Raw genomic sequence first — 19,327 nt, 5'->3', positions numbered from 1 at the left:
TTCATATGAGACTCCGCCGTAAATATGTTTATCTATTTAGTACTCTATTGAAAATAAGCCTTCTGAAGAAACTTATTCTTTCGGTACTCCGTTATGGATAAATATTACTCATGATAGAAGATTATCTATATCTGGCACAACAACTTAGAGTAGCAGCTTACACAGCAGCTTGTAGTAGCAGCTTACACAGCAGCTTGGAGTAGCAGCTTACACAGCAGTTTCCTGTCATCTAGTCTTATTCTCGAATTTCTTGTTTCTATGTGTCTAGATTGTATAGAGTTATTGAGTCTAAACTCATTCCCGAATCATCATTTGGATCTTGAGCATCTTGATAATTTAGGTAGTTATCAGTGTTCTCTTCTTCGTAATTATCATCTTATCCTGATCTTTGGCATATTTCTCGACTAAGATCTGGACTATATATATATATATATATATATATATATATATAAAAAATTAGTATCGTACCCTAACATTTGATTAAAAAAAGTTATATGGCTCTCACGTAAATATCCAAAATTATGACGTTATGTGCACAATTCCAAAAACTAAGCGCAACCCCTAGAAACTAGATTTCCTAATGAACTCAATCCGCAAGCTCCCACTGACCTTTCTCAAAACCCCCCTCATAAACCCCACCTTCTCCGTCGCCGTCCGCCGGCGGTTGTCGACCAAAAGCGGCGACGACGAGTGGAACGACGCATGGGAATCCGCGTGGCTTCCGGACGATCTCTCTGGCAAGAATCGAGCTCCATGGGAAACCGATGTAAATTTTGCACTTCCCGGTGATACTAGCAATACTACCGAAAATTCCGAAAATGGGCCTAGAGTTTCGGAAGTTGATGCGGAAACCAAAGCCTTTGTAGAGGACATGAATGAGAATTGGCACTTAAGAAAGGGGAAGCAACAGAAAAATATTACCAATGATGATAATGAAAAGGGCATAATAAAGATCAGTGAGAATGAGAGTTCGCTGTATAGTTTGGAGAATATAAAGAGGGATTATAGGTTGAAGAAGCAGAGAATACATGCGGGCTTGTGGTTGAAGGAGATTGATAAAATGGAAGAGGCTAAGCTTGGGGATTCTATTGGTGGCAATGCTGATGATATTGAAAAGCTTCTCGATAGCTGCTCAGAGTATGTTTTTGTTAAAAGTTACAATTTTTTTGGCCGTTATTTCTTTGATTTTATGTTTTTTTTTTGGTTTTGGGTATGAAATTGATAAATATGTTGTATAGTTGACTATGCTCATGGACATATTCTTAGTATTTGCATAGTATTGGCATGAGATGAATTGAAATGGAGTAATGTGGTCAGAGGGGATTCATTTAGCCGACCCGACTTGTTTGGGAATGAGTTGTAGTTGTTGTTGTATGCTTATGGACATAGAGGATTCAAGACCCCAAACTAGTTTGGGATTGAGGCGTAATAGATCATTGGTTGATATAGTTGATTTTGCTTATTGGATATAAAGGATTCATGTAGTGAACTCTAACTAGTTTGGGATTGAGGTGCAATTGCTCTTTGATTGATATAGTTGACTGTGTTATGGATATATAGGATTTCCAAGTAGTCTGATATTGAGGTGTAATTGATTGATTGTTATAATTGGATGTGTTTACGGATATGTAAGACAATGTCAATTATATCAATCAAAGATCAACTACACCTCAATACCAAACTAAGTAATATGCCTTAATCCCTAGATGAATTTACATATATAGAGGATTCATTACGGATTGAGGCGTGGTTGATCGTTGATTGATATAGTTGATTTTGCTTATGAATATACCGGACTCGTAGCCGATCCAAATAGTTTGGGATGGAGGTGTATTTTTTTATCTTTCTTTTATTTGAATAAGTAGGATTGAGGCGTAGTTTATTGGTGATTGAATGTGCTTATGGATATAGGAATTCATATATTCGACCGTAAATAGTTTGGATTGAGGCATAGTTGATCGTTGTTTGATATAGTTGGCTGTGCTTATTTGATGTGCATTTGAATTGATTCGTTATCGTATCATTAACTAGTTTGCAAGCAATCGTAAGTTTTAATAATTTTGTCAGGGTGGATCTAGAATTTAGAGTTAGTGGATCGGATTAGTTGAAGTCTTATTATTTGTTGACATCTTTTGCATACATGTACTTGCGAGCCATTCGGTTGAACCCAATGCTAAGGGCTAGATCTGTATTGGGTTTCGTATACTTCCATTCAGGATCTTTTTCCTATATAAGAAATCTTGGTGCATCCCAAAAGAGAAGTTTTCACCTACCTATGCTAAAACATTGTCTTGAAAGATACTGATGATGAAAGCAAGTCGTAAGTAGTAGAATTTTGGCTATATCACTTGAGTATGTGTTGACTTTAGTATACCCTTTCTCCGAAATCTTGCCACATTTCAAGCATCTTTTGTTTTGGTGGAATGTGAGTATGGAATTCCTGAACTTGTGTGAGCTGATGTGGTGAATACTTGCTTTCAATGCAATCTGAAGGTTAAGTTTGATACCATGATGACCTGCTATATCTTGTTAATTTCACTTTTTTTTGTGTGCAAATGTAGGATTTTTGATTCACCTAATGATGATTTAAGCAATTCAAAAATTACGAATTCTGAGTTCAAAAACAAACCTGATGGCTGGGAAACAACGTCGAAAACGCAAGATGGGAATATATGGGAGATGTCACAAAGAGAGGAAGATATCTTAGTCCAAGAATTTGAACGCCGAATTGCATTCAACAAATTCCAGGTTTGTGGAGAAAATCCAATTTATGAATTCAAGCTTAGTTGCTGAGAAGACTTGTTCAGTTTGGTGAATCCGCAAGCTTTGGTTTAAGCATGTGTCTTTGTTCCAAAAACATCAAAAAAATTTCAAGATTTAAAAAAAATTAGTGCCCACCCATGCCAAAAGTATCAGATTATTTTGCCTAGATCCTTCTTATTTGTTCTTCTTATAGATTTTTTTCTCCCTTTTTATATTTTTCCTTTGATCAGAAACGTATAAAAAATCCTTTTAACTGCACACACCAAGTGAGGCGACACTGTGCTACTTATTAGGAAAAAACAGCAAAGCACCCTGTAGGTTGTGCATCAAAAAAATTTCAAGATTTAAAAAAAATTGGTGCCCACCCATGCCAAAAGTATCAGATTATTTTGCTTAGATCCTTCTTATTTGTTCTTCTTATAGATTTTTTTCTCCCTTTTTATATTTTTCCTTTGATCGGAAACGTATAAAAAATTCTTTTAACTGCACACACCAAGTGAGGCGACACTGTGCTACTTATTAGGAAAAAACAGCAAAGCACCCTGTAGGTTGTGCTAGTTGCAGCCCATCCAAAGTTTTACGAGGTTCGAACTAGAAGTGTATTTCTCTATTGAATATCCAGAACTAGTCTTCGACGAAGGCATTGAGCCACTGAAGGAGCGATAAATTTTCAGTCATTAACCATCACATCCACAGTAATTTATCCCCCCCCCCCCAGAATAAAAAGGCTAATAAGCTTACCATATCTTCTACCAGGCACTCTATTAGTTCTAGGGGCTTGGCAAATGATTGTTGTATTAAAGTCTGTTGTCATATGAAATGTTGAAGGTATCAGAATATTCTGCCTAATAATTTCCCAGCAGCATGTAGGCAAAAAAAAGCCTGAACTTGAAGCCTCTTCCTCTTTCATTGTAGAGCCAATACTACCACCTTCCTCTGAGATTGTCCTTTCTAGTCACTTAGTTATTTTCCAGCAAATGGATTTGGATGCTTTGAAGTTGTGGTCTCTTAATGGAACTCTATACATAGAGGTTTTGTTAAGTTGCCCTGTCACATTCCTTTTTCTGTTCCCTCTTACCACTTGGTAAATGAGGATGACACCAATGTAATTGTACGTCCTCTGAGCAGTGTCCATTAAGGGGAAAAACTTTTGTTCTTGTTTCCTTCCATTACCAGTGAAGTGTAGCTGAGTGTCTGCAACAAATCTCTTCGGCCAAATATAGCCTCTGAAACTCCCTTCCAATTCATTTTCTTTGGTGGTCCACATCTCTGGAGGGGTAAACATTCTCTTTGGAGCTTGTCATTTCTGGTCCATGTTCTATTTCCGATCCTAGCCTTACATTATTCACCAAGTATGTAGCTTGCCTTATAATCCTAGTATATCATTGACCAATAAAATTGGTGGCTGTTGCGTACCTTGGTCAGTAACATGATGGCTTGTCATTTTCGGTCTCTCTTTATAAACTTCACTCTGTAACAATATGAGCTTGAAGTACTTTATTCTCCAATTTCATGTTCTCTAAGCTCATTGCCAATCACGTTCTTGTCAGTTGTACAATTTTAGTGTTCTATGCACTTGGTTGTGACTTGTGAGTTATTTGTAGACAGGAATATAGGCTATATGTTTCCACATATGGCAGATGGACCTCATTGTAAATTATTTTTTGCCTTTGCTAAAAATGTTTTTTTATCTTGACATTTGTTCCTTTTAACATGTACTAAGTATTCCTCTGCGATTCTGTCCGTTAATGGATAATATAGCAATTTAGTAACGTAAAATTAACACGGATTTTATAAGGTTCTGACAATAGATAGTGAAACATCATGGTCTATTGTTTGGTGTTGTTTCTTATGCTCTGCATAAATGTTGATTATGCAGATTGCTAGTTTTATTAAAACCCATATATTCAGCCGAAGGAGGCCTATAGATGGTTGGAAGTACATGATAGAGGAGATTGGACCAAATGCCAAGAAAGGGAAGGGCAGTGTTTCAAGGTTACCTAGCATAGCAGATGCGTCAACTCGGCCTTTTAGAGAGGAAGTAACATCATCGGACTCTACTTTCCCCTCTAATCGGGGGAGGACTGGAAGGTAGTACTTGTAAATTTTTGTTCATAGAACAGAGTGTCATGGCGGAATTATGGACATCAATGTTGTAAAACTAGTACTGAACTTGTCTTAGGATGTTTTATTGAATTTACTACAAAATTTTCAGTAGGTCCTAGTGGAAGTCATCTTTTTCCATCTTAACAAACATAGTCTATATTCTTGTGTTGGTATATTTTTCTCTTCGTTTTCTATCTCGAACTGAATATAACTTTATCATCATTTTCTTGTTTAATAACTCCATCAGTGACATGAGGAAGATAAATTCCTACTTTAGTTTAATATTGAGCTTAAATCATTGCAACAATAAGCAGTAGTAGTAATCAACTGCTGATATGTTCCGTATAAAAATTTTGATTAAAATAATTTTAGTTTGCACCATTGAGGTTGGTTTGGTTTTCGCACCCAGTTCCAGGTGTAGTTTTTAAAAACCCATGGCTATTTTCCATTGCTAGATTGGAATTTGCTACTACTGAAGTTTTAGAACATGAGAACTGTGATACTTGTCAGTTCTTTTTGTAAACTTGTCCATTTCTCTTTGATTTCGTAACTTTCTTCATCCAATTTAAAGTTGGACTCTAATCAGTAACCAGTATATGTGGGAACAACTTTTCATTTTGATCATGCTCAAAAAAAAAAAAAAAACTGTCAAGGTTGTATACTTAAGTATGATTTCAGATTCATGGAAGCTGCAATTAATACGTAATAGAAAGAAAGACCATTTTGACAGTAGTGAACTTATTTCATACGATCATACATCCAAAAGGAATGAAATTAACATATCCTGACCTGGTTCTAGTAATGAAAGAAAGATCCGACTATGATAACTCAAAGCTTAGATATATTGAAAATGTACTGGAATAAAAAATGGTAGAACCCGAAAAGTTAGGTTAATAACTACACTGACATACCAAAGACGGGTAAATCAATATTCTCCTTTTACCATCATTTTGCACCAAACTACGCGTACATCTCAATTTAAACTAGGACTTCTCTTCATCTGATTGGGGACCTGGGGCGGCATCAACGAAGAATTCCTCAACTAAAACAAAGCCAAAACCAAAAGCATGAGAACAAGGGAGTATTATTGTGAAATAGCAGACGATAGTCATTTAATGAAAGTAAACACATTTGATATCACAAGTTCTCAACTAGGATAAACAAACAACAAAGCTACCATTAAGTCAATAGATAAAACAACGTAACCCCTAAAAGGTTACGATGATTTCAGAACATGCATAGACGGTGATGATTTCAGAAGAGAACCGTGTAAGTATAACATGCAAAAGCAAAAGACTAGCAATCAATGTATCAATAGTTAACTAGTACTGTGGCTTATCAGGCTAGTCAGAAAATTTGTAATTGAACATTCAGGTGGCACTAAATGTTCATGACCAAACCATGTCACACAAAGGCATGAAAGCCAGATAGCATTGACAAAGATCAGAGAAAATAAGAGAATATTGACTATAAAAAAACCGCAGCCACTAATATACATCTGAATAGCTTTCAGAAAGAGCACATTGATGTGGAGATAGTTAAAGCTAATGCTTTTTCTAACTTCTCAATCTGTTTCTGATTCAAAACATAATATTACATGGGCAAGAAACTAGTAATTCTCACCTATATCTTCTTGTTCTGGAGAATCAAGCAGAATATCTGAATCGGAAGGCAAAAAAGGGGAACCAGGATAGTTTCCTAGAGATCCTAGATCTGCAATTAGTATTGAATCAGAAGTTACAATTAATCAGACCAGAGAGGAAGAGAAAAAATGATACAAGGGAAGAAAAATATGGGACAAGCTTGTATATACGAGAAGGGGGGCTAGAAAATGCTAAGAGCAGGAAAGGAATCCTCAAATTCAGAAATTTATGTAGCCAACACAATTATTAAAGAAGTTCAAAGAGCAATGCTTAGAACCAAAATTTGCTTTCCAGGAGTCGTGCGATTAAAAAAACTTTAAATTTTGTATGAAGAAAGTTACCTCCTAAGTTTGACAAGTCTGCAGTTAGATCTGAAAGACTGAAATTCCAAGGAATCTGATCAAAGGATCTCAGCATATCTCTAGAATTACCAACCCCATTATCTGGCGGAAGTTGCAATCCTACTGAACTTGCTACATCAGATGGGAATGAAGTGTCGAGGGCTGATGTGTCAATTCCCATCCCTGAAATCTCCGAAGCAGTGAAGGGGAAGTGGCCACTTGAAGCCACTGATGCAGGGCTTACAGGCATATCAGACATAGATGACATGGCATTGCTAGGCGGAACAGCTGGTGCCACATCAGATACACTTGTTTCTACCACCATACTGTCAACAGATAGGAAAATGTTGAGCGCCATTAGTCATGCTATTTCTCTTAAGAAACTAATAGAAACAGCTTTCTACCATTTGAAGCCCAAAAACATTATATTCCACCAGATTGATTGTCTATTCCTATTTGAAAAGCTTGATAGAGAAAATTAACAAACTAGGCATGGACAACAATAAACAAGTATGGCGGATTGTGCAGGAAAAAGCAACCTCTTTCACCAACCTACACTGATTAAACCAACTTATACCTTCAGTAATACTTATAAACAATGAGAAGTGGCTAGAGTCTTCACCAAATTCTATGAAGCATGAAATATATGCACATGTAATGGTGTAGAGTCAAATTCAAGTTCCTTGGGCACAAGCAAGTACAAGGAGGGTCACTAAATAAGGAATACATGAACCCTAATAGGGCACACTGGTCAACTGGGGAAGTGTTTATGGATTTCTTGAGTTCTAGTTTAAAATTTTCAAAATTTAAAAGGGAAACATGGATTCTCACTCATTTCCAGAATTCATCCGCATTGGATGATAGTTGCTTGGCGCAGGCACACCATTAACCACATGGCAACTGGACATGCCCATAGAATTAAAATGAGGTTGACCTGCAGCTGGAAGTGGAGGTTGCTGTAGGACGGGGTATCCCATGGGCAAGTTGTTGACTGCACTGAAAACAAGAGGCAATGAATAACAATGGCAAGAACGCATACAAGAGTATTGTTCAATAGCTCTGTAGATAACATTAAGTTCATGCTCTCTTAAAGTAGCTTAACTCCGATTTGAAAGGGAGCGAGAAGTGAAGAGGCGAATGGTCCTCCTCCTTTTCAGAAAATGAAAGGGGGGAAAGACGAAGACAAAAAATGGCTATGAAATTGAAATGACAGTAATGATAAATAAAATTACCTGGCATGGTATTTATCCCATTCTGCATCGGAGTCAATGGAACCTTAGGTGGCACAGGGTATTTCATTAGATGATATTGATGCTCAAGCAAATGATTGAACAAGATGATTTGTTTCTTCAGTTTAAGCCTAATGTAGTAGGCCCGAAAGAAATCTGCATTTTCCTCTTCCAATTTTTGCCAAACTGTATTCAGTATAAAGATGTTTAAAGGATTGAGAACTGACACCTAACAGCCAAAGTTATAGACCCGATAGCTACTCAGTAACAATAAATATGAAAAAGCATATTTCAATCAAGCAGCAAATGCATAAAACACCACAATCACAAACAACTGCATTCTTGATATACATACCAAGTGTTGTAAATCCAGGATCTATCCTTGCACGGTTAAGAAGTGTTTTAACGACTTCATCCTTATTCATATACAATTGTAAGCACCGTTCGATCAAGTTTTGGACCTACATCACCAATTTTGTCATGATAAAATTAAAGAAAAAGGTACTACAGGGAACAGCAACTTGTATAAAAGTATGTTCTTCTGAAAAAAGAACTATCTTACTAGCTCAATATCTTCACGTGAAACTTTCTGGTTGTCATTGCCTGATGCAGAAACAGAACCTGAATCTGCTACAGGTGTTTCCGTTGTATTGTTTTGCTGGTCACTTTGGGCCTCATGAGAAGCCTGGTTTGAAGATTGTTTCTCAGTTGTGTTTTGTAGATCCTGCAGTTATTGCAATAAACAATTTATGAAAAAAAGTTCCACATTTGAACAACACCTTATTAAAGGAATTCCGTTGTAAAAATGAATACCTAAATTTATAAGGTTTCAGAATTTTAGTCATCTGATTATATTATTTGCTGGCTCTATAAGAAAATGACATAGATAAACAGTTAACTATTACAGGATAAAAAGGAACAACCTATATTATAGACGGGAGATTACTCAGCCTTAAATATTAAGCCACAAGTGTAAGCAGCAAGTCAATTGAGTCATAAGTTGTTTCAATAAGTTGCACTGAGAAACTTTAAAAAAATATATATATAGCATTGCCAAAAAAGTGAAAAATCCATAAAACAAACCAGAGAAACACATGAAGGATCTGAACACGTCAAAAGGAAATCTATTAAGATATAAACACAAGAACCTGTGTGGTCTTCATCTTAGCTAACTGCAAGCACATTAAATATCTCCATGAAGCTCCAACACACCATGGCTATAGCTTGTATTACTACTTCTAAGATCTCTCAATAAAGGAGAACAAATCACCTGAGAAAAAAAATGGAAGAAAGATTAAGAAAAAGTTACAAGTCCACTGACTGTGTAAATAAAAGATCAAACTTCTGCATAAAATTTCAGGATAAAGAAAGTAAACATCACTTCTCTGTGCAAGGAACTCATATCTTTCCACTTCCCAATTAAGATGAAATTGAAACAATATCTTTCCACTTCCCAGGAGCATAAGTGATCTGCTCTAATAAATGAACTCCATTTTTTGATAAAGCCAAGATTTTTGCACTGAATATCACACCAAGGTAGTGTCATTATGTTTCCAAAAATCCACTCACCCATCTATGCAAAAAACAATGTTCCCTTTTCACCAAAAATACCAATGAAACAAAAGATCTGCTCTGACTTTCCATCCTGCTTTTCTACACCTTCAAAAATTCTACTTTTCCTTTACGCCCAAATTGGTCAAACACACAAGAGGAGCATCTTTCCACACTTCCCTCTTCCTAGCATCCATATTTTCCACGTACCAACTTGTCACGCATCCGCCATCGTTTGAGATGACCATATTAAACAAGGAATATATTAAGACATAATTCTATTACTATGTTTTAATGTTGTAACAGTTGTTCAACATCCTTCCCATTCAATGAGCACATGCAGCATCAACTTACTATTATACATCTCATCTTCCGCAGATTATCTCACATTAGGTTAGAATAGCACATAGTATACCACGTGAAAACCCGCCTTTAGATGCTTCAGTATCCCACATTGACTTCCACATGGTCCTCATATAACCTCCATTGAGCAGGTAGTTATAGTATGACTTCATTAAAAAAACAGTTGCTGCTTGCCCATTCCATAATATTTTGTCATTTTTCCTTATAAAAAATGACATTTTATCATTCTTCCAAACTACATACAGCAATATATCTAGCGGTAGAGCCATAATTGAGAATATTTTGTTGGCTCAAGAGATTGTGAATGATATTGGGAAACCTGTTGAGGGGAGCAATGTAGTTATGAAATTAGACATGGCAAAAGCATATGATAGAGTATCATGGTCTTTTCTCTGCCTCATGCTGAGAAAATTGGGTTTTGCTGAGAGTTGGATTGACATTATTCATAGATATATTTCAAACAATTGGTACACAATAATTGTGAATGGGAGTAGGCATGGATTTTTTTAAATCTGGGAGAGGGCTCAGACAAGGCGATCCTCTCTCCCCATCTCTTTTTGTTTTGAATGCTGAATTGTTATCCCTATTATTGAATGAACTCCAGAAGCACAGAGGGTACAGAGGTTTCTACATGAGTAGTTATGGTCCACAAATCAACCATCTCGCCTTTGCCGATGATTTTATTTTATTTTGCAATGGTGGAAAAACTACTCTTCAGCTGATCCAAGCAACATTAGCAACATATGAACAAGTTTCTGGGCAGAAGATCAATAAATCTAAATGCAGTTTCTCAGTGCCTTCTTCTGCAACACAAAGATCCATTCGCAGGATTGAGGAAATAACAGAGATGAGACATGAACCCCTTCCTATCAATTACCTCGGTTGTCCTATATATTCTGGTAGAAAAAAGTTGTCTACCTTTGCAGGGATGGTTAGCAGGGTGATTAACAAGATCAAAGGATGGCATTTAAAGCTACTTTCTTCTGAAGGCAGGGCAGTTCTTATCAGGCATGTTCTATTGGTCCTGAATGTCCATACATTGGCTGCAGTTCATCCAACCAAGGGTACTATCGCTACAATTGAGAGGTACTTAGCTAGTTTCTTTTGGTCTGGGCAAGAGACTAGCGACAGATACCATTGGTCCGCATGGTCCAAACTTTGTTTTCCATATGAAGGGGGAGGGGCTAGTTTTAGAAAGTTGGAGGATGTCTGCAAAGCCTTCACAGCAAAGCAATGGTGGAGGTTGAGAACTACAAACTCCCTATGGTCCCAATTTGTCAAAGCCAAATATTGTAAAATCTATCATCCACTGATTAGTCAATGGACAGCCGGCAAATCCAATAATTGGCAGGCTATGTGCAAATTGAAATATGAAGTAGAGCAGAACATCTTATGGAGAGTTGGGAGAGGTAATAGCAGCTTTTGGTATGATAATTGGACCAATTTTGGTCCTTTGTCTTCCAGCTTAAGCGAAGATGTCGGGTATGACAATACCAAGGTTAATGAAGTATATAGGGATGGAGTATGGGACTAGTCTTGCTTACATATTACGCCTCCTGAAGTTGTTAAAACTTTGGTAGCCTCTGTTCAGATCACAATTGGCCAAGAAGAGGATGATACTCCAATCTGGACAATTACTTATTCAGGAAAATTCAGTGTGGTCTCTGCTTGGAATGCATTAAGACAAAGAAAGGATCCTGCTCCGTTTGACTCTAAGTTATGGCATAAAGATGTCCCATTTAAGATGTCTTTCTTGGCTTGGAGAGCTACCCATGGAAAAATCGCAACAGATGAAAGGATCACGAGGTTTGGGATTTCCTTAGCCTCTAAATGTTGTTGTTGCCTTTCTCCCGGAATGATCCCAGGCGAGGAAACGCGTGAACACTTATTTTGTCAGGGGCAGTTTGCACAACAAGTGTGGGCGATTTTTGCTGGAATGGTTGGAATAGCTCATATGAACATCCCCTTAAGAACTCTGTTTGCTAACTATTGGAATCATAAATACATAAACTCTGTTGCTGCATTTGTTTTCCAGATTATGCCTCCTATTGTTGTATGGGAGTTGTGGAGATCAAGGTGTTGTAGTAAATACGAAATGGAGAGGCCATCAGTGGCAAGATCCAAGTGCCTTATCACTTTTAACATTGCCCAATTAGTTAACTCTCATTTTGGGAAACTAACTGTTAACAATAATTGGGAAGATATATGTAAACTCTTTGACTACTCTCTGGTTGACAGGTGCATAACTGAGGTTAAGTGGCTTAAACCACCTTTGCTCTTCGTTAAGTTAAACAGTGATGGTAGTTGTGTTAGTGGGAATTGTGGAGGTGGCGGGGTGGTTAGAGACAGTTGTGGTAAAATGCTTATGGCTTATGCTATACCAATGGGTCAAGGAACAAATAACTTAGCAGAAGCAGAGGCCCTTCTTTTTGGCCTAAAATGGTGCGTTCAACAAGAATATGGATTGATTATTGGTGAAACTGATTCCTTGCTACTTCACAACTGCATTCAAGGCATATGTTCCACACCGTAGAGAATCAACAATGCTGTTATGGAGGTAAAAACGCTAGTTGAACAAAAGGGTCTAATCATTAGACATTGTTTTAGAGAAGCAAATCAAGTTGCGGACAAGATGGCTTCTCTAAGTCACCAATTAGAGGAAGTGTATATTTTCACTTATTTTGATACATTGCCTCGACAGGTCAAAGGGCTTCTAAATGTAGATAGATGGCAAATTTCAGCATTCCGAGTCAAGAAGAGAAGCCCAAGTACCATAGTGTATGAACCACCATGAGTTCTCAACTTCATTACTAATTGGCATGTTGGTGTGGAAATAATCCCATCAATTCCGTACTTATTGTATGAATTTGTTGTGTCAAATCCTCAATCCATATAGAAGGCCAGGCTATACCCTCCTTCTTCAAATTGTATCTTTTGCATTGGAATGGTAATAAAATCGTGACTTGAGTTTTAAAAAAATATATATATATATTTTGAAGGTAACCATCCACTTCATCACACTCCAATCTTGAATAGATCTCCAAAAAAATGCTTCCCCACATACTTGTATTTCATCACTCCCGAGCATTTAAGGTATCATGGCATGCTTATCAACTGTTACAAAAAATAGTTGGGAATTCTTCCTTCAAGATTAAGCCTCCACACCAAACATCTAGCCGATACAATTCGACTGTGATTCCTAACTGTGAACCCGATGAATCTTGAGAACTCCTTCACTCCCCTCATGATTACCTCTCCAAGTGCATAACCCATATGTGGCCATAATACTATCAAGAAAACCACTTATGCTCATTAATAGTTGTATTTTGCAAGAACCAGCCCCCTCCATAGTACTTCCTTCTAGCGCTGCTCCTCTTTGGTTTATGAGAGTTAGCTTTTCGGGTTGAATTAGGCCCAAAGTTCATTTTCGTAACATGGTATTAGAGCCATACATCACACATCCCTATTGTTGTATTTCCCAATGTAGAGCCCTAATGTTATGTTATCCACGCTCCAGTATCTGACCCTGGGTGTGCGGGGCAATGTTAGTATCTCACATTGGTTGAGGAAATGAATTGTTGTCTCCCTCTCCCCCTTTGATTTCTCTATATCCTATTCTTTCACATTTCAATTGGCTTTCCCCCCCTTAGATTCACAGAGAAAACCAAACTTAGTTAGGATAGTCAAACTAAATCTTCTACACAATCATATATTGCAACATATTCTAACTATTATGCACTTGCATGTTTCTTTTATCCAAATGGAAAATTACCTTCTGTTTCATCACTCTGTCTTCTCGCATAGAAGCCCAATTCTATCCTATCTCTTGAGAACCTTAGTTTGGAAACGATAATGAAATCAATTATCTATTAAAGAAGGTGCATATGCATCAGGAACAATTTAAAAAGTGCATGATAATTTTTCCAACCTGTTACAAAATTTGACATAGTAGAGTTGAATGATTGTACCTGATAATCCTGCAACCTGTCTACCTAGATGCTATACGTGATTTATGACGAATTTGCCTCCTGTTAATGAAGTCCTAAAGTTATTTCTCATCATGAGATGAGATTAGCATGGATTTACCAAATGGCAAACCAAAGATAATCTTCAGCTTCAATCTAAGAGTTGAAAAATGCATTATCAATAATGAAAGGTCAAATATCCACATTTTGCAAGAGCCTAGTGTACGATAATACATAGAAGCAGAAACTCCAGCTGGTTGTACACAAATTACAATTGCAGTCAAGATTCTAGTACTAAAAAATCCCCTTTGATTATCACTAAGTAAAAATAATCAAAATTTCTAAACATACAAGAACCCCATCTGACAAATCTCCACACTAAGCTGTAATCATTAGAAAAGAAATGTTATAGGTAGCATTTTGAGCTTAAATAGACCCAATTTTAGAAATAAAATCAAGTGTTTGTATAAAAACAGAGAGAGAAATAAGTCAAACCTGCAGTAGCTGGTGTCCAACAAGAGGCAAATTTTAGCTTGCTGGCCAACTAAAATCACCAGAAGAAAATAGAAAAACTTGAAGTGGGAAAGAAGTATTTTAACTAGGAAAGTTAAAAGAAAATAAACTTGGAAATTCTGCACCAAAAGCTTGAAGGCATGGCTTAAAGGCCATAAGAAGAAGAGGAGGAGGAGAAGAGTAGAACGGTTGTGGAAGGTTTTAGAGCAGGGTTAAAAAAAAAATGGTCTTTTTTTGTTGGTCCATTTTTGTCCAGTCTGTTACTGTTAGTTGGCAAATGGACTAATGAAAAAGTTCATATTACCGCCAAACCATAAATTCAACAGTACCAATTATTTTATTCTAATTATTGTACCCTTAACAAATGTCTCATTTTGTGCTTTAGAAGTGAAAGCTTTTTAGTAAGAAACGCTTTATTACTTTCGTTACTATGTTAGTCGGCACAAATTCAAGCAGTCGAATAATTAAATTGAAATATTATTTCATTCTAATATGAAAAACCGAAACCCATACCATAAATATGAAGTAGTCTTAATAGTCAACAATTATAACTCGAGCCATAATGATCTTGGCTCAACGTAACTAATTCATTTTCATTTTCATTTTTGTAAAGGAATTCAAAATCAATTAGTATTATTATACATATTGTAAAAATTATGAAAATTATAAGCATCGTTGCTCTAGAGAACGAAATTAGATAAAAAAAATATTTTTAATATCTCGATAAAAGTAGTAAAAAACTTAAAAGGAAAATAAATACTCGATTAATGGTGTCAAATTCATTTATATGATATTCATATAATCGATTTCAAATTCAGATAAAGGAAGAGATCAAAGAACATAAAAATAATTTAATAATAATGACTTTGTAAAGTTAACTCCCTCTCATGTATCTTGAAAAAGCAGTGTGGTGTGGATGAACAAGGTCGAAAAGGCATGACTTTTATCTTTTATGCAATGTATATTTTAGCAAAATCGGAGGGGCGTAAGACTGAAAATAATAATGCAATGCCTAAATTGTTGGTTGCATTTTAATAATTGGCTGCCTAAATGATACTACACCCTTTTATCTAAAAAAAAATGTTACTTCTCTTTTACCTAGAATCAAGTAAAGTAATCTTAAACCAATTTTAAAATATATCATTCCATTATTTTGATATGATAACAATTCCAATACATACTATAAAGTTATATGTGATCAGGTTTATCTACAATTTGTCAAATTGATCTTCATTTTTAGCTAGCGTTTAACTATAGATTTCTAAATTTATTCTGAAAAATCTGATTTGGATGAAGTTTGGTTTGAAGATGAAAAATGTGTTTGGACATCTGTTTTGGGTGAAGTTTGATTTGAAAAAATATGAAACATGACTTATACCCACAACTCCACAAGTTCTAAAAACTATCACAAATACTCAACAGTACCATTATCAATAACAATCATTACATTATCGCAAACCATAGTCCTGAACATAAATAAATTTAATATAAAATTATTATTTTTATAATGAACTACATGATACACTATCAGATGACCGAGAAGACGAAGCAACATCGTTACAAAATAATAAATGGTGGGCTCTTTTATAAAATACAAAAGTTTGAGGCAATTTTTAAAAAATATAATAGTGATATTTTAGCCCAAAATCATCTATTGAGCTGATTTTGGGATTTGGGATTTGACCAAAATATATGTAAAATCTATGACCAAACATGTGTTTGCCAAATAAAAACTAAATTTATTTTGACAAAATGTATGGTCAAACGGTCCTAAGTACTTTGAAAGTAGTAACTTAGATTTTGTAGTAGTAAAAGTATTCATTTTTAGTTCTGTTTAATGTTTGGGGCTCACAATCAAAGTGGTCCAACCTAACAGATCTACTTGTCCATCGTCTTTTGATTAAGAAATTAACGATGGACAGAGGACCACTCTTTCCTGCAAATAATTACATTCCAATTTGACAATATTCGATTATATAACGCTGCAATATAATCAAATATCTCCATGCTACTGGTTTCTGTCTTTTGTAACATTCTTTTTGTTTTTTATATTATTTCTTTGTATGAAGCCATTTGCAAGATCTCGGCGAAGGGGTTCAAGAAAAAAAAGATGTGGGAATTGAACTTATGATCTTTCAAAGATTTTGAACCCCCTTGACCGCTAAGTTACACTTTTGGGTTGTGTCAGGGGGTTCAAAACTTAATATATAAATATAAAAAATAAATTTTGCCTTATATATACAGTATAATTTTTCGGCGAAAAGGGGTCGAATAAACTCCCTTCCATCCCTAAATCCGCCCCAGAAGCCATTTTAGTGATAAAATGTTCATATTATGAAAACATATTATATAATATATGAAAAAGGGTCAAAACTACTTTTGTACCGTGCGAAATTGAACAACTTTACCATCCGTTAAAATTAGTCCCAGATTTATCCCTGACGCGACCAAAATGGCTCAAATTTACCTTTCTATATAATTGATCTAATTTTTTATTTTATTTTTACTTAATATTTTTTTGCCCAAATAACATGCCATGTGTCCTAACTAAATCAAAGTGGACCGGATTTACCCTTACACTATTCATATGATTCAATTTTTGGGAGAAGTGAAGCAATAGCTATTTTTAAGTCCGCTATTTAAAATATATTCATAATTTACAATGTATTTAAGATTAGTCAATTCATCCAAACTTCAGGACTAAGTATCTTGAATTTGGAAATTCAGGACTTAGTGTCCTGAATTTTTGAGCTGCTAATTTGAAATTCAGGACGAAGTGTCCTAAATTTCTGAACTACTAATTTAAAATTCAGGACATAAATTCACACTTCCGTACACAATTTTTGAACTTTAGGACACGATGTCCTGAACTTTGAACTTTGAGGTTTAAACTCTAGGACATTGTGTCCTGAAGTTTGAGCCAAATTGGTTAATTTTTAAATACATTGTAAATTGCGGATATATTTTAAACAACATGCTTAAAATTGATTATTTGGTGTCATTTTAACTCAATTTTGTCCTTATACTATGTGTATGATTAATTTTGCCCTCCTTCAACTAATTATTTTCAGGGATACAATTAATATGTTCTACGCCAAATTTATCTGTGTTTTCACATGCATGTTTTAAACCATACACAAAAAGTTCGTGAATTAATATACACTTGTAAAAATGCAATGAGGTAGTTTTTTGAATTAAATTAACTGGTCAAGCAAAAATATTACATTTTTCGAAAGAAGGGGAGGCTAGATCATTTATTATTATGCAAGGAAAGTCACGGCAATCCAATGAAATTATGAAAATATTCACGAGCAAAACTTGAATTGAGTTATTACGAAAAAAATTCAATATTGAATTGGCTACCGTTATTCTTAGGCTGCCTTGGGCATATTGCTAGACTAGATTAGTAGATATAGGCGCCTGTCGAATATTTTTCTTAAAAATAAATTATGAATGTAACATTAAAGCAAAAGAATAAACAAAATAAAAAAGAAAGCAGGAAAAAAGGCAAAATAGAAAATAAAGCCAAGAGTAAAAACTAAAACAATATCTTCGTTACTTCTACTATCAATAACATGATCTAATGGTAGGAAGCTCTCTCTCTCTCTCTCTCTCTCTCTCTCTCTCTCTCTCTCTCTCTCTCTCTCTCTCTCTCTCTCTCTCTCTCTCTCTCTCTCTATATATATATATATATATATATATATATATATATATATATATATATATATATATATATATATATATTAGGAAAAGGTCTTTATATAATTCTTTAAACTATAGAATAGATCATTGGCGTTGTTATTATAAACAAGAAGTTATATGATTAAATCCCAAAAAACTTTCTTTGGGAATTTTTAAGCTTTTGAGGAAAAAAGCCTGACAAAAATACTAAAGAGTTTCATTAATAGCAGACTATTAAAAACATAATACAAAAGATTAGCATTAATTAGTGATTAACAAATATGACAGTAAAATATTTATACATATGGCAGATTTCATTCAAATCAAATCAGCAAGAATCAAGCTGCTTAAAAGGCAATCCTAGTATTTAATATCTTTCCCTAATTTTTTTCTCCATTCCATAACATGTTTTATGTTTTCATTGGAAACCAATCTATTCCATAATAGATTTTTTCTTTCCATACATGGACCTTTTTATACAATTTAATGTAGCGAAATTATACATCTTTATATTATGATGAAATAAACTACATATATTTCATGAAAAAATATAATGTATGTTTGTGGTATATATACATTATAAATCATGTATTTGTTTTAGGAAAATTAATGTATATATGCATATGTTGTTTATATACGTCTTTATATTTAAATATATATCATCGATCCATTCCATAACAATTTTTTTTCTTTTCATACATGGACCTTTATATTCAACTTAATCCTAGCAAAATTATATATCTGTATATTCTAATGAAATAAAATACATATATTTCGTGAAAAAAGTATAATGTATGTTTGTGGTATATTATAAATCATGTATTTTTTAAGGAAAAATCATGTATATATGCATATGTTATTTATACACTTATTTATATTTAAATAGATATTATTAATATACCATTTATATTTTGCACTAATATAACGTGCATATTTGTATAAATTATCCGTATATAAACAGTACATGTGACATATTTTTTTCTATACACATATTAGTGGCATGTTAATATTTTAGATTAAATTTTATGTAAGGTATTTGCTAGCAATATACTTTGAATAATATCAATATAATAATGAGTATGTATGTATGTATGTATATATATATATATATATATATATATATATAAGTTATATTCGATATAATATACATATAAAAAATATATATGATATAT

At 34.6% G+C, this 19,327-nt stretch overlaps 2 protein-coding genes across 6 annotated transcripts; one reads left to right on the top strand and one right to left on the bottom strand.

Annotated features, from left to right (window-relative positions):
• Nucleotides 1-532: 532 nt before the first annotated feature.
• On the top strand, nt 533-5,061 carry LOC107813019 (protein GAMETE CELL DEFECTIVE 1, mitochondrial-like). The gene is made up of 3 exons (XM_016638226.2): nt 533-1,137; nt 2,562-2,748; nt 4,643-5,061. Exons 1-3 carry the CDS (start codon nt 581-583, stop codon nt 4,856-4,858), a joined length of 960 nt encoding a protein of 319 aa, XP_016493712.1. The 5' UTR covers nt 533-580; the 3' UTR covers nt 4,859-5,061.
• A 480-nt stretch (nt 5,062-5,541) lies between these two features.
• Nucleotides 5,542-14,765, bottom strand: LOC107813018 (uncharacterized). 5 transcript variants are annotated; one of them, XM_016638219.2, is made up of 11 exons: nt 14,457-14,765; nt 13,965-14,024; nt 13,769-13,830; nt 9,231-9,352; nt 8,645-8,806; nt 8,438-8,543; nt 8,086-8,268; nt 7,685-7,844; nt 6,854-7,179; nt 6,493-6,582; nt 5,542-5,911 (listed from the first exon to the last, which is right to left on the bottom strand). In XM_016638219.2, exons 4-11 carry the CDS (start codon nt 9,264-9,266, stop codon nt 5,853-5,855), a joined length of 1,122 nt encoding a protein of 373 aa, XP_016493705.1. In that variant the 5' UTR covers nt 9,267-9,352; nt 13,769-13,830; nt 13,965-14,024; nt 14,457-14,765; the 3' UTR covers nt 5,542-5,852. The 5 variants fall into 5 exon arrangements, with proteins under 5 accessions (XP_016493705.1, XP_016493706.1, XP_016493707.1 ...); XM_016638220.2 differs by having other exon boundaries at nt 13,769-13,862; nt 14,457-14,596; XM_016638221.2 differs by lacking the exon at nt 13,769-13,830 and having other exon boundaries at nt 14,457-14,724.
• Nucleotides 14,766-19,327: the final 4,562 nt, after the last annotated feature.

This window comes from Nicotiana tabacum, chromosome 9, assembly GCF_000715075.1.
Source record: "Nicotiana tabacum cultivar K326 chromosome 9, ASM71507v2, whole genome shotgun sequence".
In the NCBI taxonomy this organism is placed as follows: Eukaryota; Viridiplantae; Streptophyta; class Magnoliopsida; order Solanales; family Solanaceae; genus Nicotiana; species Nicotiana tabacum.
The sequence above is the reverse complement of the archived record's forward strand: the minus strand, read 5'-3'. Positions and strand labels throughout refer to the sequence as shown.

Excerpts from the sequence above, each read along its gene's own strand:
- LOC107813019 (XM_016638226.2), top strand. The coding sequence starts at position 581 with ATGAACTCAATCCGCAAGCTCCCACTGACCTTTCTCAAAACCCCCCTC. Across the intron at positions 1,138-2,561 it reads CTTCTCGATAGCTGCTCAGA|GATTTTTGATTCACCTAATG; the intron begins GTATGTTTTTGT and ends GTGCAAATGTAG. Across the intron at positions 2,749-4,642 it reads TTGCATTCAACAAATTCCAG|ATTGCTAGTTTTATTAAAAC; the intron begins GTTTGTGGAGAA and ends TTGATTATGCAG.
- LOC107813018 (XM_016638219.2), bottom strand. The coding sequence starts at position 9,266 with ATGTGCTTGCAGTTAGCTAAGATGAAGACCACACAG. Across the intron at positions 8,269-8,437 it reads TCCTGGATTTACAACACTTG|TTTGGCAAAAATTGGAAGAG; the intron begins GTATGTATATCA and ends TACTGAATACAG. Across the intron at positions 6,583-6,853 it reads AGACTTGTCAAACTTAGGAG|ATCTAGGATCTCTAGGAAAC; the intron begins GTAACTTTCTTC and ends TACTAATTGCAG.